This window comes from Arachis ipaensis, chromosome B6 (genome assembly GCF_059453495.1).
Source record: "Arachis ipaensis isolate K30076 ecotype BB chromosome B6, ASM5945349v1, whole genome shotgun sequence".
Taxonomy (NCBI): domain Eukaryota; kingdom Viridiplantae; phylum Streptophyta; class Magnoliopsida; order Fabales; family Fabaceae; genus Arachis; species Arachis ipaensis.
Window position 1 is genome coordinate 105756618 of NC_142441.1, and position 25476 is coordinate 105782093.

Here is a 25476-nt window from a genome sequence, read left to right on the forward strand (position 1 = left end):
TAGATGGTTGTTGACCTCTTCAACAATGTCCAGCGTGGGAGCCAGTATAGTTCTTGCTTTGAAAAATACTTTGAGGACATTATCCAAAATATTTGGATAAGAAAAATGAACCAACTCATCAAATGCCTAGTCCGAAGAAGGAATAACAATATCTCCTGGAAGACATATCTCAGATTCACCATCCATATTGTTACTTATTAGACCATCACCAGCTTTCAACAACCACTCACCAAATTGCTTTGTCTCATCTTGATCTGAAGCAGTCGTCCCTACAGAGAGTCTCACATTTTTTGTTAGTTTGAGAACCTAACAAAACTTCCAAAGGCAAGACGAATTCACGGTTGAATGAACGATATCTTGTCTTGATCCTCGTAGAATGACAGGAAGAAATTGTCTAAAGTCTCCACCTAGTACAACCACTTTTCCTCCAAAGGACAAATCTTTGTTATATGTTAGAGAAAATCTCATGATATCACCCAAGTATTTATCAAACGCTTCATAGCAATACCTACTAACCATTCGAGTCTCATCCCAAATTATAAGTTTGGCTTTCAACAGTAGCATTGTTTAAGGGGAACCAGGTTTGATGTTACATACAAAATCCTCAGTTATATTCAGCGGTATTTTGAAACTTGAGTGTGTCATTCTTCCATTGGAAAGAAGTAAAGATGCAATACCACTTGAAGCAATGTTTAACACAATATCATCCCTTGAGCAAATCTCAGCAGACATAAGGTTCTAGAGAAATATTTTTCCAGTCCTCCCATGACCATACACAAAGAAAAAATTCATTCATCACAATATATAGCTGTAACAATTTTATCGAATGCATATTTCTACTCAGGTGTTGCGATGGCTAACATGTTTGAGGCATTTTTCTTTAAATCATCCCTGTTAAAGTTTAGCTCTTCCCTGATAATCCTTTCGGTTAATAAAGAACTATCAACTTCAGTTGCTAAAGACATAGGAGGATAGTCTTTCAAGGTTTTATCATAGGAATGTAAGATCTTGTCTATATCCATTAAGCACAACTGCTTAATCTCATCATCTGACATGGTTAACTCCGCATATTATACGATACTATAAAAATTCAATCAAACTAAAAATGATCAATAATAAAGAACTTTTATAATTGCAATTAATAAAAACTCACCCCTCACGTTCATCACAGTTCTTTGTTGATACAAAATATCATCTGAGAGTTTATGCTAACATCTATTCCAGACATGTTCTGGTCTTGAGATATTGTTGGATGTTAATAGAATGACAATAACCTCCTAACATATGATCCTGAGGCCCACAAGTTTGCTTCCTTAATTGCATCCATGAATTCTCTGTCATCTTGCAAGAGTCCAAGAGTGAAGCAGGCATCTCTATACGTAGCATAAATTGTTCTTCCTACTGTTCTTATATCTCGAAAATTCATACATCCTCTTTGAGTATTCAAGAGAAGTCATTGGTAATATTCTTCGATATTTGCTGCAAAAAACTTGGTTAAAATCTCACTTTTAAGTTGCTAAATGGATTAGGCTATGCGATTTCAATTATTATGACGACAATCATGCATGAGAATTAAGTGTTATTTAGAAAAGGGTTAAGATTAACGACAAACATGCATATGTGTTAGTCATGCTCTTATTATGTTTCTCTCTTTTTTTCCTCCATATGCATCTTTGTTTAATATGATTGATTTAGTCTATAATTTTAAATATTAAATCAGTGGAAGCTATACTGCTTGGTTCCCAACAGTCAACACTACCTGGAGATGTTTGGCATAAACTTTTCTAATACAAACCTCTCTTGTTAGTTGTAACTCATACGGGAGGAGAAAATTTAAGTCTTTAAGATGAGAATAATAAACAAAGAAGTAAGAAATAATCTGATTCTCAATTTTGTTGTGATGTGCGTATTATTTCTTATCAAAGATATACGTTATACTTTTTGTAGGATGTGAAAGTAAGAGTGACTCAAACTTTGTTGTTTTTGGTTGGCATAAACTCTTATATCCAATCTGCATTATTTAATGATTATGTATCTTGGCATTAGTGCATGTCTTTGCAAGCTAAAATTTATAATTTTATATAACTGCCTATGAAAATCTTACTAAAAGTGTTCCAACCTCTCTCTTTATTGGCCGAATACAACATGAGCTATATATTAAATCTGTTTTTGACTACAGAATCTTTTTTTATGATGAAAAAATTATATTTTCTTGCAGAAAAATACAGAACTGAATTTTGTTTTGTTCTGTTTTTAAATGAATAGTCCCAAAAAAAGCAGAAATTGATGAGGTTGAAATTATGTTATGAGGGTGAGGATCATACAAATATGGGACTAAGTGTATGAAAACAGAGAAACAATTGTGTGTATGAATAAAATTAGAAGTACCTGCTCATTCATCAATACCATTTCAATGGAGCTAATGGATTTAGGGTCTTTGAATTTCGGTAAAGACCAAAGTCTGATTACTTTGACATGAATCTTCCAATATTTTTTTGGCAGTGCAATCATCTCCAACAAATTATATCGCCTAAGAATTTTTTCTCTAGTGAAAAATAAAAGCAAACGTAAATTCTAGCAAGTACGTATAGTAAGATTGTAGGACCACACCCTTTAAAATTTTATAGCAACTAAGAGGTATATTTTTAGGTAAATCATTTTAAAATTGGAGTGCATCAAAAATCACATATCCTCCATAATCCAAAAAAAGAAAAAATCTGTCTTGATGATTTAAACAACGAAAAAAGATTTGAGTTGAAAATAAAACACTTATTCTGCATCATAAATACTGACAAATCAAAATGTACTGAGTAAAAAAAAGTATGAAAATAATATTTGAATCACCTCCATCAATTACAAATAGAGACTATTCCAGTGCGACGGTGATCTGAACGACAACAACATCAGTGAAAGTCTCCTCTTGCCGGTCCGCTATCTAACCTCTCTGGTCACATTAGCATCTCCGATCATCGTCGACCTCAGCTCCTCGCCGGCACAACCCTGTCATCATCCCGTCGCCGTATGAGCAACCAGTCTTCTCGTCTTCACTGTTCTGAAGTTGCCAGTGCCAAGTCGCCGTTCTCCATTGTTGGCATATATGCTTGCTTGCTGGGAGAGAGAAGATCCAAAAAGACTAAAAAAAGACTTTGGGTGCGGGTTGAGATTAATTGTATGAGATCCGGATAGGTTTTCTATCTGCCCAACTTGAAATCAGGATTAATCTCCGTAGGTCCATGTTTTATTAAGATACAATGGAGGCAAGCAAGCCGATATAGTGCGGCCCTACTTTTTTATTCCCTTTTTATCACCATTCACAAATTCTATGCTTTGTTTGATTGTTGTATAAATTATGGATCTACATTGGGCCGCCTAGAAAATTAATTTATTTTGCTTACGTTTTAGAATGAGTTTAATTAATTATTTGTTATATAAAATTATTTTATATTTTTAATAAATCAAATCTAATGATGATATTAGTTAATAATACATAGAATAATTCCATTTAGAATGAAAAAAGTTTTGCCTTATATTACTTTTGCTTACGAAAATATAAAACATAAAACTTAACAATTCATGGAATATAAAAGACTAAGGAAATAAGGTGATTTATAAATTATCTTTAATTTATATATAATATAATTAAATTTAATGAATTCAATTAGAATAAACAATAAATTATTTATTTTATTTCAGACTTTATAAATGAATAAACCAATTAACTAATATAAGGAATTACAATTAATGTAGTAAAATTAATCAAGTATTATATACTATAATAAATTACATTCATATTTAAATATCTAATCAAATCAATTAGCTTATATAATTAAGTTATACCAAAACACTTAAAAATGCACCATTCTTAATTTAATACTATCTATATTATATAAATCACATTTAAATTCACTTTTCCATACGTATATAATTTAAAGTAATTTACAATTTATTTGATTGAATATTATAATGTAAAATAATTTATAAATTAACGTTAATTCATATATAATATATAATTAAAATTAATGAATTTAATTAGAATAAATAATAAATTATTTATTTTATTTTAGACTTCATAAATGAAAAAACCAATTCACTAATATAACGAATTACAATTAATGTAGTATAATTAATTAAGTAATATAAATTATAATAAATTATATTAATATTTAAATATCTAATCAAATCAATTAGTTGATATAATTAAGTCATTGTAATAAATTGAATTGAATGAATTAAAATAATTAAATCGGGAAACACTCTCCAGAGCATGCCACGTCAGCTCCATCGTTAAGTACAGAAATCCGATTTTTATATAATAGAATAGATAGATAGAATAGATAGAATAGATTATGGATCTACATTGGGCCGCCTAGAAAATTAATTTATTTTGCTTACGTTTTAGAATGAGTTTAATTAATAATTTATTTTATAAATTTATTTTATATTTTTAATAAATCAAATCTAATGATGATATTAGTTAATAATACATAGAATAATTCCGTTTAGAATGAAGAAAATTTTGCCTTATATTACTTTTGCTTACGGAAATATAAAACTTAAAACTTAACAATTCATGAAATATAAAAGACTAAGGAAATAAAGTGATTTATAAATTATCTTTAATTTATATATAATATATTAAATTTAATAAATTCAATTAGAATAAACAATAAATTATTTATTTTATTTCAGACTTTATAAATGAATAAACTAATTAACTAATATAAGAAATTATAATTAATGTAGTAAAATTAATCAAGTATTATATACTATAATAAATTATATTTATATTTAAATATCTAATCAAATCCATTAGTTTATATAATTAAGTCATACCAAAATACTTAAAATTTAAAAATGCACTGTTCTTAATTTAATACTATCTATAGTATATAAACCACATTTAAATTCATTTTTCTGTGCGTATATAATTTAAAGCAATTTACAATTTATTTGATTGAATATTATAATGTAAAATAATTTATAAATTAACGTTAATTCATATATAATATATAATTAAATTTAATGAATTTAATTAGAATAAACAATAAATTATTTATTTTATTTTAGACTTCATAAATGAAAAAAACCAATTCACTAATATAACGAATTACAATTAATGTAGTATAATTAATTAAGTAATATAAATTATAATAAATTATATTAATATTTAAATATCTAATCAAATTAATTAGTTGATATAATTAATTCATTGTAATAAATTGAATTGAATGAGTTAAAATAATTAAATCGGGAAACGCTCTCCAGAACATGCCACGTAAGCTCTATCATTAAGTGCAGAAATTCGATTTTTATATAATAGAATAGATAGAATAGATAGATATCTCATTATTCGTTATTTTAACTTATCTATTATATATATTTTTTTATATTTACCACTCAATATATTAAAATACAATTTATATATCTAGATAAAAATTATATAGATATTTAATTAAAAGAGAATTTAATTTTTTAAAATATAATAACAGTTTTAATTTCTTTTATTTTTCTTTTTATATTTTTTTGTGTGTTTTTTTAAATAAAAGACAAGCCTATAGAGAAAATAGGAAGAGATTGTAGTATTTATTGAAGAAGAAAAAAACAAATATAATTAAAATTCATACATTTAAAATGTGTTTGAACTTTGAAAAATGAGATGAGACATGAGAACCCACATACACTTGGCTTCAATGAATCTGTTTATACCATTCAACTCAGTGTTCTTTAGCTTTCTGTTTTTTTCTTTTCTATTTCATATGAATTTATCAGTGCCAAATATGCATTACATAGAGCATTTTTTAATTCCATCCTAATCCATATATTATCTTTGCTAAACAAAATATAAAAGAAAAAAAGACAGTAAATAAATTAAAGTTATTATTATTTAAAGAGACAATAAATATATTAGTATTTTTGTATTTTAAATTAATTAAGATCTAAATGAAAGATAACATTAATTTAAAAAAGTTAAATTAAAATTAACTCAAACATTGACATTTAAATTATAAAAAAAATTGATTTTCATATTTTATAAAATATCATACTGGCGATAATTGTAAATATGACAATACTTAAAATTAAATAAAGTAATACAGATAAAACAAATTAGAAAAATAAAAAATAACTAAATCTTGTATAAAATTTACCTATAAAATTATGTACCGAAAAATGAATTTAATTTTAGTATATTAATAATATAAAATATTTTATATAATCATTCAATTCAATTAGATTTATCTATTTAGGTCATTATTAAAAAATAAATTTAAGATACCAACATATAATTACTTTAAATTAAGTAACAATTATCAATACTATATAAGGGACACACTATTCCACTAAGAATGATTGCCATAAGGAATAATTTTCTAATTTTCTATATTAATATTAGAAAGTTTATATAATACTATATATATAATAATATTATCATTATCAATACTATATGATATCAAAACAAAAAAAAATCACCGTGATAATATAATATTATCAATATTATATAAATCATCTTTGTATTTATTTTTCTATGCATATATAATATTTAATTAACACATTAAAATATATATATAATATTTTGTTAATACATATATAATATAAAGTAATTTACAAATTATTTTATTGAATATTAAAAATTAGAGTAATTTATAAATTATTATAAATTCGTATATAATGTATAATTAAATTTAATGAATTCAATTAGAATAAACAACAAATTATTTATTTTATTTCAGACTTTATAAATGAATAAATTAATTAACTAATATAACAAATTACAATTAATGTAGTAAAATTAATTAAGTAATATATATTATAATAAATTATATTAATATTTAAATATCTAATCAAATCAATTAGCTGATATAATTATGTCATAGTAATAAATTGTATTGAATAAGTTAAAATAATTAAATCGGGAAACACTCTCTGGAGTATGCCACGTCAGCTCCATCATTAAGTGCAGACATCCGATTTTTATATAATAGAATAGATTTTGTGCAAAATTAATATACTACTAATAAAGTTATATATATTTTTATTTTTCATATAATATAGATTTTAAATTGTTCTATTTACATTTTACCTTAAATAAATATAAAATAACATATTTAGTATATTTATTATATAATAACAATGATAATTTTATATTAAATTTAAAAAATTTATGATTATAAAATATTATTTTTTATTTACCATATAAAATTAGAATATAATTTTGTGCATGGCTCGAATTTAACACTAGTTTAGTAAGGAGTAATATGATCATTTCAATTATATGAGAATTTTCTTTTTATTAAAGTGGGACCTAAATCACTACAAGAACTTTTGTTATTATTGATGATTTTACCAATGTGTCTCAATGTTGTGTTTCATTAAACTAGCGTCATCGATGACCAACATATTTTAACGCGCAAATTTTGATTTTTGATTTTTTATTTTTATTTCCGATGCCTTGACCATCAGTACTGTATTTTATGTTATCAATAATAAAAATAAAATTAAATTATAATTCTGGTCAAGTTATCAGTAATATATTTTCATAATTTAAAATTAATTTTAATTAATTTATACTTATTGAGATTTTAACTACACGTAATTAATACATTTTGATCATGTTTGACATGTTAAATGGTACAAATTTAGCATTAACATTTATCAATGGCTACCAATGGTTGGCATCGATAACGTTTCTTTTCGAAAAGAAAATGCAAGTTCATCCAATTTAGTAATGGAGGATGGGGGTTGAATTACCCTAAGTCAGGTTGTTGGTAATTTCTGATGCCAAATGAGCAATCAGTATGGCTCCTAGTAACGAGCACTAGTGTAATAGTGAATTCAAAAAAAAAAAAAAAAAAACCAAAAACAAAATAGATACAAATTAATCGGAATAAGATAGTTTTTCTTCCTCTTCAAGAAATATATTAGTTATTTTCTTAAAAAAAAATTATCCCAGAAAAAAATTTAATAATTTTTTAATATTTTTATTATACTATCGGCATATTTATTGTTCTCTCTATAAATTTGTACAAAAATTATACTATATTTTTTTCTTTCTAAGCACATTACTCTTCACAAGAAAGTTTGAATAATTTGTGAAATTCTTTTGCTCATTCGCTAAATTCTCCATTACTATTGAATGACATTTTCATTGTTGGTGAGATTAACTAGGTTGGATATTGACCTCTCTGCCTACTCATTGATTTTAATTGGTGGTCTCAACTGGGAATACGTCCTTTTTTAGACTTGAGAATTCATCTTTCTATACCCCAAATAGTTTACTTAGGCCCATTTAGGCCGACTTCTCCCCCTTCCAAAATGAAAATGAGGCTGACTTGTCGACCCCCTATAATTGGATAATGGTTAAATAGCAGAAATAAGAGTTGACAAAAAAAAAAGACCCAAAGCAAGACACAAACCTCCTCCCCCCACCCACAAAAGAGGGATAATGGTTGAATACTTAATTAGTGTCATAAAATTATTTATTTATTTATTTTTAACTCATCATGTTTGCACAAATCGTTAAATTAAGTTTGGTTATTTTTTTTCTCAACTACAAATGATGCTGTTGATAATACAGTTATTTTTTTTAAATTTTATATTGCGGTAGAATTAGATCATTTTTCTTTTTCTTTTGAGATATTATACTTGAAAATATAAAAGCAGCTAAATCTACGTCAAATAATAGGGTGATTCTCACATTGCTTGTCTTATAAGGATTTTTTTTCTTTTCAATAAACCGCTCTTAAAGCTCTCATTTAAAGATTTTATAAATGCTACAGAGTAGTTAATAAAAAATGTATTTAACTATTTTGTAAACACTTTAAAAGGCTAATAATAGAATTCTTTTAAAAAAAATTATATATTCAATGCACTAGAAAGGTAAAAAAATATTAATTTTTTAATAACATTTAATAAAATATTTTTTTGTAGTATTTTTAAAGATAAATTCTATCATATAGAAGAGAGATTCTTTTTATATGTGTAGAATTTTGATAGAGCAAGTGTCCAAAGAGAGAGAATGCAACTAAACTCATAGTGGGAGTTGGAGACAAGAGCTATGACATTGGTGTAGGGTGTGGACTCCACTACAGGTGAATTAAAGTATTTAATGATATAGAGTTGTTAAACGTGTGATAAGTTATTAATTATAAATGATAATGATAGGCTGATTTTTTTTTTTTTTTGATAAAGATAAGTTTCTGGGCTAGGACAAGTTTTTTTTTGTGGGTTTGGGTCTTATTTGAATTTTTTTTTTATGAAAATAATAAACTTAGTATTTTATGGGTTTAGGGGTATTTGAATTTGTTTTGTTTGGTTAAAAAATCGTTAGGATCCGATAGAAAAATTGGAAGCTGGTCATACAGCGGTTCCACCTCATCATTTAGATCTGCGTCTCCACTTTTCAAGTTCTTCTCCAACCGTCAGAAACTTAGCCATCATCCCCTCCTACCGTTGTGAGGACTAAAACACTACCGCCATCTCTCGTGCCGTTGTTGTGGTTGATTTTCCGAACTGCTGTTCAATCGAAGCGCGTCGTCTTCTCTTCGTCAAACTCATGCCTGGTAGGGTTTACGGTTGCTCTTGCACGGTTTTGTCTCAGTCAGTCAGAATCAGTCTCCATACTCATGATTTGATAGTGTGGTCGCCGTCGCCTGTGGCGCTCAGCCAGTCTCCTTCACACTTTGCCCGAAATTCTTAGATCAAACAGGTACATTCCCAAAATCATCTATCTTATTATTATTATTATTGTTACTACTACTACTAATAGATGCTATATGTAATATGATAGTGGTTTTGACTATTAGGCAGTATGTATTGAGTAATTATTGGCCATGAATAGAATCAAATAATGATGATGACCAAGACAAGGTGTGTCAATTCTTCAAACATGATGGGTGGTAGCAGGAACGGATTTAGAAATTTTAATATGTAGGGGCCAAGTTTTATATAAATTTTTAAATTATTTTATTATTTTTTTATTATATAAAAGTAATTTCTATATAATATATAATTAGTGAATTGCTTTTTTTTAGATTTTATCAATATATATAGAAAAAATATAGAACTTTTTTTCAATAATTTTGTTTGTGATACAAGAATTACATAGTATTCTATAATACTCTATAAAATTATAAGATACCAATACTTTTATGGTATGTTTAGTTAAAAAGTTGTTACATATCTTTTTAATTAAGATCAGTTCTTTTAAAAATTTTAAAAATTTTACAATAATTTATAAATTATTAATTATCTCAAAGGTACTGGTACTCTTATAGAATATAAAATACAACTCTAAATATAAAATTATAGTTAACATAAATTATCATGAAAAATAAGGTAAAAATGTTCTTTTCAACAATATAAGTTCAGAAGAAAATTTAAAATTTTTTATAAAAAAAAGAATTTCTAAAATAGAAAATAAGATCATTAAAAAAAATAATGTAAGTAATTATATTCATAGAAATTAGTATATAGAAATTAATTTTAAAAAAGTAAAGACTTGAGTGTATGATATAAAATTAACTAAATAAAAATATCAGTGAAAGAAATAATTAAAGCTTAAACTTATCACATTGTTAAAAATAATTACATATGAAATCACTAAATATTTTTTATTTTATCAATCACATATATGATATATATACTTTTTCAAAATCTTGAAGGAGCCAATGCCACTATTTGTGTAACACCCTAATATTCATATCCTTATACTCGAGTGATAAGTCAATGATAATAAGGTGGTACAACTCTCAGGGTGGATTATAATACATAAACATATATATAAGTTGAAAGGAGGTATTAAACGAGAAGCCTGAAAAATGAGTAAGGTACAAATAACAAGGAAAAATAGAAAAAAAAGACAAGGTGTATAATATATATATATATATAAGCACAATAGCCACTAGTCGCAACCTGCGAAGTTTAGGTCGACTAGGGTACAGAAATAAAATCAGTTTGACAACAATATTTCCTATCTCTCCCAAAATATACATCAAAGACTCTATAGACAAGTTTTCAAAATGATAAATACATACATATAAGTAAGTTTTTTAAGATAAATACGGAGAGATTCTAAGCAAAGTAAAACAGGAGTCCAATGATCTTTGCCATCTTTTATATGAATCACAACTCACTGCTGATAAAAGTACGGTAAAAGTGCCAAATAAATACAATGCACTATAATAGAAACTCACCAAGCATCCTAAGCCTCCTTTCATCAACTATTTATCCTAGGTTCTCACTAATCCATAAATAGACCACTATTATAAGGGAATACTAAATCTAATTCATCTTTCTCATCTTTTCCAACTCTCCAACATAACAGAACCAGAATCATGAATAGAACCATCACTAGCTACTTTGTCTCAGTAATTCTGTATCAATACCTCATATCTTCACCTGGAACAAGTGAAATCACTTCACTACGTCTACCTAGGTAGCTAAAATCATCTCATTTAATATTCATCATTATTAATCAATCATTTCATCATTTCATTTCAACAAGAGCATCCCTCAGCGTCAACCGACACCAGCATGAGGGACCTCTCAGTTGTACAAACACAAGCAACACAAACAAGTAATACACAAGTAGATTCAAGTAAGGCAAATAGCATATAATCACATAGTATGGCATATTCAATTAGGCAAACCAAATACAAATAAGCAAACCCAAACAAATCAAACATATGCAAATGACGTATGGCTGTCCTATGGCTGATGATATCATCTGTTGGTTACATAGCCAACCCGACATGTCACTACAAAAAATGAGGTTTAAAATGACATTTATATTACGGCTAGTATTCAAGTATTATGGCATTTTATGATGCTGCCATAATTAATTTGAATAAAATGGCAATTTTCGGTAACTTTGGCAGTTAAAACCGCCATTATCAGAGCACATTATGAAAAAAAAGCCCAAACAAAGGAAAACCCAAAAGCAAGGAAAATCCAAATATCTTAAATTGAATGTGTTCCCCCAACAAGGAAAACCCTAACACGCATTGTCACCACCGTCAAATCCAAAAACGACAATCTGTGCTCTGCTCCGGCAACGTTCTGCACCAGCGACTGTTCTGGCAACGATCTGCTCCGGTAACGATCTGCTCCAGCGAATGATCCGGCGATGATCTGCTCCAGCAAAAGCTCCGGCGACAATTTTCTCGGCGTTCTCCTCCGACGAGATTGTGTGCTGTGAACTGAAACGTTGTCTCCAGCGACGATCTCCTCTAGCGGCGCGTTCTCCTCCTTCAGTGAGCTTCTATGATTTGGATTTGATATGAAGATTGCCGCTCATCTCATCGCTGTCATTCATCTCTGCGCCATCGCAAGCAACACCGTTTTCAATCTGGCTCATCTCCTTGCCGTGGCAAGCAACGCCGTTGTTGCTGCCTTCAGCAAGCTTCTACAGTTTGGTTTCGCGATCTCTATCACTTCTAATAGGTAACTCTTCGTTTTTTTTAGATCTACTTCATGCTCTAGTAGGAAAAAATAAAGAATGCTGGTTCTGTTTTTATTATTGTGTTTTTAACTTTCATTGATCTTTTGTGAAGTTGTTGTTGTTAGCTTGTTACTGTTGCCTTTTCTGTTGTGTTGTTATTTTTTTGCTTCTTATTTTATTTAGTTTGAGACCTAATATGTTCTATTGAACTGATTAATCTGCATCATTTGTCCGAAATTAGTACAAAACATGGCGTGTGTGTATTTTCTGATGTAAGTGCTTGAATGATGGTTAAATGCAATAATGAAGAGACACAAAGCACTGCTAATCTATTCCATGAATGTTGTGTTAATGTTTGAATAATAAGTGTGTATTTTGACTTTCAATTTTTTATTTTCTTGCTAATTCAGAGGTATATAAAAGATCATAAAGGTGTTTGAACAATTTTTCTTCTGGATTGGAGGCTTTTGTCCCTCAAAAATTCTAAAGGTGATGCTTACTATCTAATTAAATAAAAGATGTTGAGAAAGCTTCCTCAATGTGAATGAGAGCACCAGTTTTGCATGTAAATGGTGATATGATGCATTATTAATAATTAAAAAAAAACCATTTTGATTGCAGATTTTGGTCCCTAGGATTGAAACCATGACAGAGCAACAAAGGTCAGACATAAGCAACCTTGGAAAATCTTGTCAGCAAGCAGAAGATGCTCTTTTCACAAGGCATGGACAAATTTCAACAAATGGTTTTAGAATCTGTAGTCGTAGGACAACTTGAAAAACAAACTAACACTCCAAAAATGTCTACTGCAATGGAGAGATTGGCAGGTCTAATGAGCTTTGTGAACCAAGTAAGAAATTTACTTCACTTTCTTGAATGAAAAGCCGTTAGTTATATTCAATTTAACTTTCACCGGTTTATTATTTTACCGCTGTGTCAGTTACAGCAATGATTGAACACAATTCTGCAATAAAGAATAACCCAATTTGTTTTAGAAGTGATGAAACTAGGAAACAGTATAGTGTTGTTCCAACCCATGTTACTTAAAGGAAAAGAAAACAAACAAAAGAAGGAAATAAAACATCTTCATTCACTAACTTGAAGATTGAGAACTAGAAAATTGAAGGAAACTTTACTATGTTTGAAACTTGACAAGATTGTCATTTATATGCTCATACCTTACAAGGGCGCCATGATGCTTCAGTCCCTCAAACCCGTGAAGCAGTTCAACCACCACATTTGCTCCTTCGCCATCTACAGCCACGACATGTCTCGCCAGATCGAGACTCACCACTACTGCTCCCGCCTCAACCAAGACTTTCTCCAGTGCGTTGTCTACGACTCTGACGACGCCAACGCCTGCCTCCTCGGTCTAATTACTCCCTCACTTCCCATGCATCATGCATGCATGTTTCTTCTTGTTATTTAAACTAACTTGCTCACTCTATATGAATGCGTGCCAGGTGTGGAGTACATCATTTCTGATAGGATCTTTGAAGATCTGCCTGATGAGGAGAAGAAGCTTTGGCACTCTCATGCTTATGAGGTTTTTCACTTTCATTCTCTATTTTTATTTTGTTTCCCTGTGTCATAAATATTTTATCTTAGACTAGTTGCATTGTTATTAAATTTGTACCTATTTATATATTTGTTCATAGTTTTCTAACCTTATTAGTTTCAACTTTTTTTAGTTTTTACTTGATTCTACTGTTTAGTGTTTTATGTTTTATGACTTCAAGAGAAATTAGATTGGTCAGTTTAATAGGAATTTTCTCAGTAAGCATTCTAGATACATTGGAGAATCTTTCACAACTATCCTTACTTGATGGAAATGATTTATCTGGTTCTATACCAGAAACATTAGGACTAGTTCAGACACTTGAGATTCTGTAAGTAATTACCTCATATTTCAGTTTTTTAATAAATTTTCTCGACTCTTTCTACCAATCTAATTTTATTTTTTTTCTTTATATTATTTGACTAGTTATATATTGTTTCTAATGACATCTTTTCATTGTTATAATTTCAATTTATAACAGCCGGCTTGATAGAAATTCCCTGACAGGAGAGGTTCCTACAAATCTTTGTAAGAGATGAGTTTGGATAATGAAGTTGGAGTGTTGGAGCAAGAAACAAAGATGTTGGAGCAAGTTCCCAGGATGAAACTCACACAAGAGACCAAGAAACTAAGGCAGGCTTGTTTTAAAGTTAATTAGAAAAGGAGAAAACTTTTGGTCTCCAAATCTTATTCATCATCACTTAGCTAAGCTACTTGTCTTGTATATTCATATTATAAGTAGTAAATACATCACTTATTAGATGGTTTAAATACATTATTAGATATTAACATAGTTTAGGAAACTGCATGGTAGATTTGACTGATTAGTGTTTATTGCAATGCTTGTATTTTGGTAAGTTTAGTAAGACAAGGTTTTGTATAAGAGTTATTACTTTTGATTTTCAATAATAAAAAATTATATATTATATTAATATTTTGTATACGAGTTATATAATATTTCATTTATGGATTATGATTTTTTGCTATTGTGAAATTTTAATCACAATTATTTATTTAACGCAATAAAAATGACAGTAAAAATTATTTTTTTAAACGATAAAAAATGTCACTGTCAGGGTAAAACGGCAGTTCAAAAATGCCTTTTTAACTAATAAAAACGCTACTGTCAGGGTAAAAATGGTGGTTCAAAAATACCGTTTTAACCAATCAAAACGCCACTCTGTCAAGGTAATAATGGCGGTTCAAACTGCCGTTTTAACCTATCCAAAAATCGCCATGTTAACGCTGGAAATAACAGCGGTTTGAACTGCCATTTTAACCAACCAAAACGCCACTCTGTCAGGGTAATAATGGCGGTTCAAACTGCCGTTTTAACCTATCCAAAAATCGTCATTTTAACCCTGGAAATAACGGCGGTTTGAATCGCCATTTTAACCTATTCAAAAACCGTTGTTTTAACCCAGGAAATTGTGGCAGTTTTCAGAAAACCTCCGTAATAACGAAAATGGCACCCAGAATTACGTCACTGTACGAAACCGCCATTCTTAGTAATAATGGCAGTTCAAACCACCGTAAATACCAAAAAAAATCGTCGTTTTTACCAGAAATTTTTGTAGTGTGTCCTGTTAGCGAACCATTGGACAGTCCCTGCGAGTGCGCATCCCCAAGCTCAAAATCATAATCATTCAAAATAAAAATATCCATGGGAGAGAGCTCATCCGGAAAGGTCTAAGTGTCTGGCCACTCTTACGATGCAGGGTCAACAGAATTTCGGATCTCAACCTGGAGCAAGTGGAGCCGACCCACTGCATCTACCTAAGAAAATCCAAAATTCAGATAACTTCTCAAATCTCAAATCATTCTTGACTGGGAGCAAGTGGGGGCTAACCACTGCATCTACCCCAAGAGACTCAAACCAAACTCGGAGCAAGTGGATCAATGCCACTGCATCTACCCAAGCAGGTGTATCACAATCAGGATCATATTCAATATCAATCTCATAATCATTATCATTCTCATTATTAATCTCGTAATCATCACCATTCTCTTTATCAATCTCATAATCATCATCATTTTCATTAAGAATCTCATCATCATCATCATTCTCATTAATAATATCATAATCATCATCATTCTCACTTAACATCTTGTTCATTTCTCTCAATTTTACTAACTCAATTCGTTTGGCTTTATCCTTAACTCTTCCATTCTCAATTCTACCGGCTCTAGACTCGTATCAAAGTTTATAAAGGTTTAGAGACCAAAAGAATAGTTGAAAGCCATAAAAATATATTTTTCCAAATTCTAGGAGGTGTGCGCATGCATACATGTGGTGTGCGTACGCAGAGGCTAAAAACTTGGGATCCGCGTACGCATGCAAAGCTCCGCGTACGCATGAGTTAAAAATTTAGTTAGTCACGTATGCATGTCAAAGGCCACGTACACATTCATATAAAAAAAACTGAAAATCTGATGTTGCAAAAATCAGCTTTTCAGTCCAATTTTCAAAACCTCATAACTTTTTCCACAAAATTCCTTATTCAACCATTCTTGAACCGTTGGAAATATCGATAAATGAATTTTCATAAAAATATAATCTTGAAAGTTTTTCAACTCCGAGAATTGAGTTGCGGCCCACCGAAGTTGGCCAAAAATCTATTTTTACAAAAAATACACATTTACCAATTTTCCAATGATTCACTAGCCTCAATCATTTTCGACTAACAAAATGAACCCAAACCAACTGCAGTTACATATTCACACACAACCAAATTCAAACCTACTCCATCTACACATTCCAACTCAAATACATCCAGGGACGGACCTACATAGGGCAGGAGGGGGTTCACTCTCATGTTAATTTTTTAAAATATATATATATATATATATATATATATATATATATATATATATATATGTAATATGTTTTTATTTTAAATTTTAAATGACCTCATTACAAATAAATAAACCCAATTATTTAAAGTCCCAAACTCATTTTATATTTTTATTATTTTGACTATTAGTTAACCTAATCAAATTTAATCTTCTCCCATTCTCAAATCCTAGCCATCACCACTTCTTTATTCTCTTAAACCCTTTTCTCAGTTTTATATTTTCAACCTTTTTTTCTATTCTTTGTTTAGTGGTTATCTTCTTTTCATCAAAAGGTAAATTTTAAATCCTCTATTTTTTTATATACCTCTTTACGACTCTATGTATCTTTTAATTTCATTGTTTCTCTTTTTGATATTTTCAATTACAAATTTTAATTCAAGCAATTATAGTTTAGGTATTAATCTAATTTTTTATTCTCTTCATAAATTTATATATTTTATTTTATTCTCAATTTAGTGACCCTTATTATTTATTTGTTTATCTTTCGTTCTATTTTATTATATGTAATTATATTGCATATAAATTTCTAAAGTCAATTGATCAATTCATTAATTTAGAATATATTTTTTTGTTTTTAAAAATAGTAATAAAAAAATTTTTAAAATAGTAATGATTGTTTGGTTACATATATAGAGACATTCAATCAAGTTGATAATGAAATAATTATTTAACATTTTCAAAATATGAAAACAAGAAGACAAGTACCTTCAAGATTTGAAGAAAAAAAATTAGCAGCTAATGTAATTTTTTACTTTTTTTGTATTTGAATAATTAATGTGTGCTTTTATTTTATTAAATTTGAATTAATATATCTTTTGATAATAATATGCATTATTTTTGCTCCCTCAACATAAATTTTCTGGGTCCGTCACTGAATACATCCATTCCACATTTCAAAAATCTCATTTTTCACTATTTCATCAATCAATCAAATTCTCATACATTCCGTACCAATTTTCATTTAATCTCATACATTATCACACAATTCAATCATCACTTACCGTCCTTACCTTTTTCTGGCCTCCGGTCCAAAATCTACGGCCTCTAGCCCAAATTCACAATTTCAATGCATATTCCACAAACCAATAATCATTATCCTATTCATCAAATTTTTCAACACACCAAACATGCAATTTCACACAATTATCAACTCAATCATTAATTTACATAACATATCAACTATACATATTAATACCAACCATTTGCACAATCCAAACCTAATCCTATGGGAATCTAGCCAAGGAATTCTCATCACACCACATGGTACTTAAATGAAACTTAAACCGTACCTTAATAACGGCGGTTCACACCCAAACACATCATAACTCAAGCTTCCAAAGCTCTCAATCATCACCAATAAGCTTTAGCCACCAACACCTTGTTCCATGTTCTCCAAATACAACCAACAACACTAATATAACCAATTTCACATATATACATTAATCTAGGGTTCATAAAATTTGATAAATTACAAGGGTTTGAGGATTTCTTACCTTAGTCCGTAGGAAATAGAGATAGAACCCACTTAGAATCTATGTTATAGTATCCTTAAACAATCAAAATCACAAGATTTCAACACTAACTACCCAAAATGCATAACAATGAGAAATTTCGAAAACTGGACAAAGATTTCAGATTTTCATACTGCAATACTTACATAGAAATGAAGAGAACGAGGAGAGCGATGCGTGACCGCAAACGACTCGTTAATCAGATCTCCGAATAAAAAATTATGGTGGTTTGAAGTTTGATGGAGTTAGAATTTTCTCTCTTCTTCCTCTCTTCTCTATTTCAGCATCCCACTCACTTTTTCTAGGGTTAATGAGCTGAAATGCTCATAACTAAGATTTATATATGTTGGATCTTGGGCCCACTTGGTCCCGGATCACTTGGTTTATCCCGTTGTCCCAATTTTGGGACAAAACCTTTAAGATTAGCATTTTAAATCGCGCTTTAAATATTTTTATTTTCTAAATCATAAATTCTAACTTTTTAATCTCTCTCATTCATAAATTATTTTTCTCAGCTGCAGTACCAGACAGATCTCAGCCGGTACTGCCGGTCAAATTTTCATTATGCGTTTTCACGTAAAAAGCTATGTTTTCTGACTCGAAAAAATTCAATGAGTCCAAATATCATATTTAAATTTTCAAATTATGATTCTACATTTTTCTAACCATTTTTGTCCATATTTAATTTATTATTTATTTAATTACGATTTCACCAGATTTTATAATTCCCCCCCCCCCTCTTGGATCTGTACCTGGCAAGTAGGGTGTCTCATGCTCTCAATTGCTTTATATGCTTAAATTCCAATGCTATCTTTTCTATCCATCATTTGGTTTTTTTTCACTCTATATATGTAGGTCTTTCCTCCTCATCCGCTCATCCAAATTCTAACTACACACAATAGTTTTCTATTAATATCCAACATTATATTACGAACGAAATTTATTTTTCTTATATACTATTATTCGATAAAAACTTAGCTATTAACCAATAATAGTTCAAAAATTTTTACTTTTTTAAAATATTGAAAAACTTTTTATTCTATTTTTTAATTTTTTGACATTAATAAATGTTGATTGTGTAAAAAAACTTGATAGATATTTTTAGAATACAAAAAAAATATTATTCTAGTTTATCTTTTAGTTGGGTTAATTGTCTCTAATGAATTAGAAGATTTAGTTTTCGTTGTTGGTTATTAGAATAAACCTAGTGAAATGAGTATGTCAGATTGTAATTTAAAATGTTGGATAATATAGTTTTCAGTATGGACTATTCAAATAAACCAAGTAAAATGAGTATATTAGATTTCAATTTAAAATATTGGTTAACAAGGATGTTGGTTTTCGGGTGTCAGCAATTTTTGGTGAAAGTGCGGATTTTATTTGAAAAGTCTTTCTGGTTCCATTCAATAATTGATAAAATTGATTTCAAATCCACTTATCTTATATCGGATGGCTTATCGGTGTATATTGAATTGTTGCTGACAATTTCATTAATTAAAATTGATTTTCACAGATGGAATCTTGCAATATCGAGGATGCAGGCGGTGTGCACGGCAGGGTAAGAGATAGGAATGGGAATGGAGAGCATGGGTGTAATGAGGATTTTGACGATACATGTGATGTCGGTGCCGTCGACACTGTATCTGATGAGGATACATCAGACTACGGTAACATTATCGGATTCAGTAACCAGTAGATAATGAGAGTGCCTATGAATTTTATTATAAATTTGGGAGATGTCATGAATTCGGTGTGCGCAAAGGAGATTATGGGAAGAATGACGATAAAAATTTGATACGAAAAATGTTCTTTTGCAGTAAGACAGGATTGAGGGATAAAAAACACCTTCGTATATTGGATAGACAAAGGGGTCACCTTTGTATTATTATATTTTAAAATTCCAACAAATATATTAACATATTCAAAATGTTTACCAAGGATCTACGAAAACAATTTTAATTGAACACTAAATTCTATCATCGATCTACAATCGTTACAATACAAAAATTTTATCACGTACAAAAAGTATTATCATCAAAATAAATTCTAAATGAACCAAAACTAAATTCTAAATACAAAACTATTTTATTCTTGTGCACTATTATAATTTTTTTATAACATAAATTATTCATCCTACTATAAAGATTAACCATAACTAATAATAAAATCATAACTAATGAACGATTATACTCTAAAATATTATTAAGAATATGATTATTAAGAGTATTAGAATAAAAATAACATGTGAAAATACGACTAAATTAACATTTTTAACATCACAAAAACATATCTTCACAAAAAAAAAGTCCACTTTTCATAAAATAAAATCAATTAACACCTAGATCCAAACAAAAAAAAATTAATTAAGACCCAAACCCAAAAAAAATCAACCAAGACCCAAACCCACAATAAAGTATGTTTATTATTTTGGTTTTCTATAAAAAAAACAATTAAGACCCAAACCCAAATAAAAAATTTGGCCTGGCTCAAAAACTTATCTCCATAAAAAAAAAAAACCAAAATCCAACCCTTCGTTATCATTCATAATTGATAACTTATTACATGTATAACAACTCTATATTATTAAATATTTTAAGTCACCCACTACATACAGCCCCTTTTAAATTTTTTATCACTGCATTCAATGCATTAAAAACTAAAAAATAAAATTTCTATTAAAAGTTTTTATTTATAATATAATATTCTTAACAAGGGTTCTTAATTAAGATACTTGAGAGTAAAACTTATTTTTTAATAAAAAATTTTAAATATTTGAGATATTTTAAAAGTAAACAAATTCTCGCAGAAAAGCACAATCACATGTTAAAAAGATGATGTTCACTATGTATGAGCTTGAATTGACATCAATACTCATTAGACAACAATGGCTGATACTGATAGTAAATGTTACTTCTGAGTGTCACATTCATTACCCTTGCCCCTGCTTAGTAAGTGACGATGTTTGCTCCTACTCAATGGGGACCAAAAGAAATAAAAAAAGACAGAAGCATTTCTTTTTAACATAAAATTTGAAAAAGGTTGTATTTAGAAAGTGTAATATATGTAATTTATTTTAATAATTATATTAGTGACTATTTTTACAATTTAAATTTATAATTTTAAAATTACATAGAGATAATTTAATTATTATTCTAAGGTTTTCTTTTATCAAATGAAATAAAAAAAAAAAAGAGAATATGATAGTATACAAATGATAAGCGTCTAATTAATTAGGGTAAAAAACTCAAATAAACCAAGCTGAGAAGTTTATTATCCAAATCAGCCAAAACAAAAATTTTTTCAACAATCCACCAATGACCATTTACATATAATTCGAATCAATATGATTCGAACTACAAATACATGTAATTCGAAACAACTTGCTTCGAATTACGTTTGAATGAATATGCATGTAATTCGAATCAAGTAGATTCGAATTAGAGAAGGGTAAATCGAATTGACTCGATTCGAATTAGTAGGCTCACGTGACTCTATGGAGTTTGAATCAAATTGATTCGAATTATTCAATGTTGGTGACACTAGGTAGTTCAAATTAAGTTGATTCGAATTACTAGTGAGTTGCCTATATAATGCTACGTTAGTTGGATATATATCAAAATTTTTTTTCACATTCTTACTTGGATAGTTGGATATATATCTTATAGTTGATACAAAAGATATTTACTGTATAATTTTATTTTTCTAAAAATATTTTATATATATATATATATATATATACTGATGATTACACAATTTTAGAAATATTTAAAAAGTATTATTAAAATTAAAATTATATTTTTTATTATTTGACAATAAAATTAAAAATTAAAAATTAGGGATTAATATTCTGTAACCAAATTTATATAATTAATGCTAAATAAGGCAAGTTCTGGCTGTTTTTTTTTTTTTGTCTACCTAGCAATATTAATCCCTAATATTTTTGTTAGGGTACAAATTTGCCACCACAACTACTGTCTACCTAGCAATATTAATCCCTAATTTTTAATTTTTAATTTTATTGTCAAATAATAAAAAATATAATTTTAATTTTAATAATATTTTTTAAATATTTCTAAAATTGTGTAATCATCAGTATATATATATATATATATATATATATATATATATATATATATATATATATAATATTTTTAGAAAAATAAAATTATACAGTAAATATCTTTTGTATCAACTATAAGATATATATCCAACTATCCAAGTAAGAATGTGAAAAAAAAATTTGATATATATCCAACTAACGTAGCATTATATAGGCAACTCACTAGTAATTCGAATCAACTTAATTCGAACTACCTAGTGTCACCAACATTGAATAATTCGAATCAATATTATTCAAACTCCATAGAGTCACATAAGCCTACTAATTCGAATTGAGTCAATTCGATTTACCCTTCTCTAATTCGAATCTACTTGATTCGAATTACATGCATATTCATTCAAACGTAATTCGAAGCAAGTTGTTTCGAATTACATGTATTTATAGTTCGAATCATATTGATTCGAATTATATATAAATGGCCATTGGTGGATTGTTGAAATAATTTTTGTTTTGGCTGATTTGGGTAATAAACTTTTCAGCTTAGTTTATTTGGGTTTTTTACCCAATTAATTATGTCCAACCTTGAAAATTAAGATGTGTTATAAGTATATTTTACAATAAAAATATTATTTCTATACTAAAATTATTCAGTAAAATTAATCATTGCGTATTTTTATATAGATATGTATAATTTAATTTATTTTTAATGTATATTTTATGTTTTAATATATACACTACTTATTATAAAATCAACCATATTAAATACACACTAAAATTAGTTATCAAAATTAGTCTATATATTATTATTATTATTATTATTATTATTATTATTATTATTATTATTATTATTATTATATACACAAACATATATGAAATAATAATAATTGGATATATGCTTTTTTGGCAAAGTATAAACAATAATAATAATGATTATTAGGGTAGTAAAGGGAGACAAGCTTTAGGAAGTGATAAGTGTGTGGCAATAAACTGAGTGTTTCTTTAGTTGCAAAATCCAAAATGCCAACTCAGTGAAATGAGATAGTAGTTTGCTTTTCTTTGTTTGGACAAGACCAACGTCTTTCCTAAAACAGTTTCTTGGGTTCTCCTAACAGTTGATAAGATCATAACACAACTTCAAAGTTCCACTTAAGGCAACAAATCATGTTAACCTGCCCCTACTCAAGTACAAACATTGTCCCCCACTATCAGAAATCCAAAGGTGACCGGATAAAATTTGTTCATCTTTTATGTCTTCCAATTAATTAAATAATGATATGATGCTATATATATACCTGCCTCCGACCTATCAAAAGGTATTCATGATCTAAGAAAAATTGGTATCTTTGTCTACTCCTGATTATGATTCCTAAGGCTTCAATATAATAATCTTAAGTAGACATAATTCTCTCACTACTATCTCCATTATTTCAAAAGATTGGTGTTTATCATAAATAATAAATAGTATTAGGGTTTTTTGATGATCTCTTAATCTTTAATTGTGTAAAAATTGGGATGTAAATTTATTTTGATTCTTTTTAATTATTTAATATTGATGATTTCTCGATGACAAGATCTACCTAATTAAAAGAATTTTAAAACATGCTTAGTTTATGAATACTTGCATCAACAGATATTAAGATATAAGGAACATAATTTATTTGAACGATTAATTAATAGATATTAGAGTAAGGTATTATTTTAGTTGTTAATATTTTATTTTATTCTATTTTAATTTTTTGGTCAAAATTAATTTTTTTTATTTTAAAAATATATTTTTTTATTGTTATCTTCTTTTTGTCTTATTATTTTATTATTTTTATTCTCAAATTACTGTAATAACTACTATGATCATTACAATTATCATTTTTATTATTATTTAAAAAAATTATAATGAAAAAAATATGTTTAAAAGAAAATATTTTATTCAGAAAAATAGAATAAAATAAAATAAAATATTTAAAATAAAAATAAAATATCTTAAATGTTAAATTAAAAATTAATCTAAATATTAAGAACTAAAATAGTACTTTTTATCTATCTATTAACATAAGCAAAAAGGTATATTCTATAATCTAGGTATTAACATAAGCAAAAACGTATATTCTATGATGCAAAGAACTTTTTTACAATTACAATGGAAAACAAAGCAGCAGCAACAACAGCATTAAGCCATTAAGTGAAATATTCATTTTCTCATCAATTCAGTTTTAAAAAAGAAATCCCGAAAGAGAAAATCAGGTCAAAAGAGGGTATAGATCTTCTGTCCTGTCTTAGATCTCTGGCTCCATAAATTGATCCATAAAAAAAAAATTAAATGGTTCTTGATAATTATTTCAAAAGATAATGAAGTATTTTTTTGTCTCTTAATCTTTATTTTTATGAGATTGATTAATCTCTTTGTCAATATTTTCTCTTTGTATTAACTGAATAAGCTTATATAACATGTTAAACTGTTGATTTATTCATTAAAAATTAATTACGATTAATAAATTTTTTTATTAAAAATCTCATTATCTTTTAAAGATAATTAATTGTTAAGATTGTTTATTTTTTATTATTTTTCAAATATATTAATTAAATGTACTGTGTAAAACTAAAAAATATTAGTATTTTTTTAAATTGATTTTATTTATAAAAATTAAATAGAGAATATATTAGTAATTAATGTATCATATAAATATATTTTAAAAATACATTATTGACAGAAAATATATTAATAATTAACGTATCAAAAAAACAAAAAAGATATTTTTACTATTTAGAAACCTCGTAGTCTTTCAAAAAATTATCAGAATCGAATTGAGTATTCGACTATTCGCTCTTAATCCATCCGATGATAAGCTTCTGATCTATATCCATAACATTTGGTAACCTGAACAAAATAGTATATTAAATTAATAAACATAATATGTTCAAACTATTTTATATTTTTTCGAATTAGCAGATATTTTGAAACAAATTGAGTATGGTATATATTTTGTCCTTATGCTAATAGGTAGACATAACTACATAAGTGGAGAAATTTATCATATGGAGTGAAAACACAAGACTTGGA

The 25476-nt window shown here is 27.9% G+C and overlaps 1 protein-coding gene across 1 annotated transcript; it reads left to right on the forward strand.

Annotated features, from left to right (window-relative positions):
• The first annotated feature begins 13628 nt into the window (after window positions 1-13628).
• On the forward strand, window positions 13629-20057 carry LOC148562170 (oil body-associated protein 2A-like). Its single transcript, XM_088490825.1, has 3 exons — window positions 13629-13806; window positions 13900-13982; window positions 19875-20057. Exons 1-3 carry the CDS (start codon window positions 13629-13631, stop codon window positions 20055-20057), a joined length of 444 nt encoding a protein of 147 aa, XP_088346951.1.
• The last annotated feature ends 5419 nt before the right edge of the window (window positions 20058-25476 follow it).

What these genes read in the sequence shown, in the direction of transcription:
- LOC148562170 (XM_088490825.1), top strand. Translation starts at nt 13,629, where the DNA reads ATGATGCTTCAGTCCCTCAAACCCGTGAAGCAGTTCAACCACCACATT. An exon ending in CGCCAACGCCTGCCTCCTCG is followed by an intron (nt 13,807 to 13,899) that starts GTCTAATTACTC and finishes AATGCGTGCCAG; the next exon opens with GTGTGGAGTACATCATTTCT. An exon ending in GGCACTCTCATGCTTATGAG is followed by an intron (nt 13,983 to 19,874) that starts GTTTTTCACTTT and finishes TGATTTTCACAG; the next exon opens with ATGGAATCTTGCAATATCGA.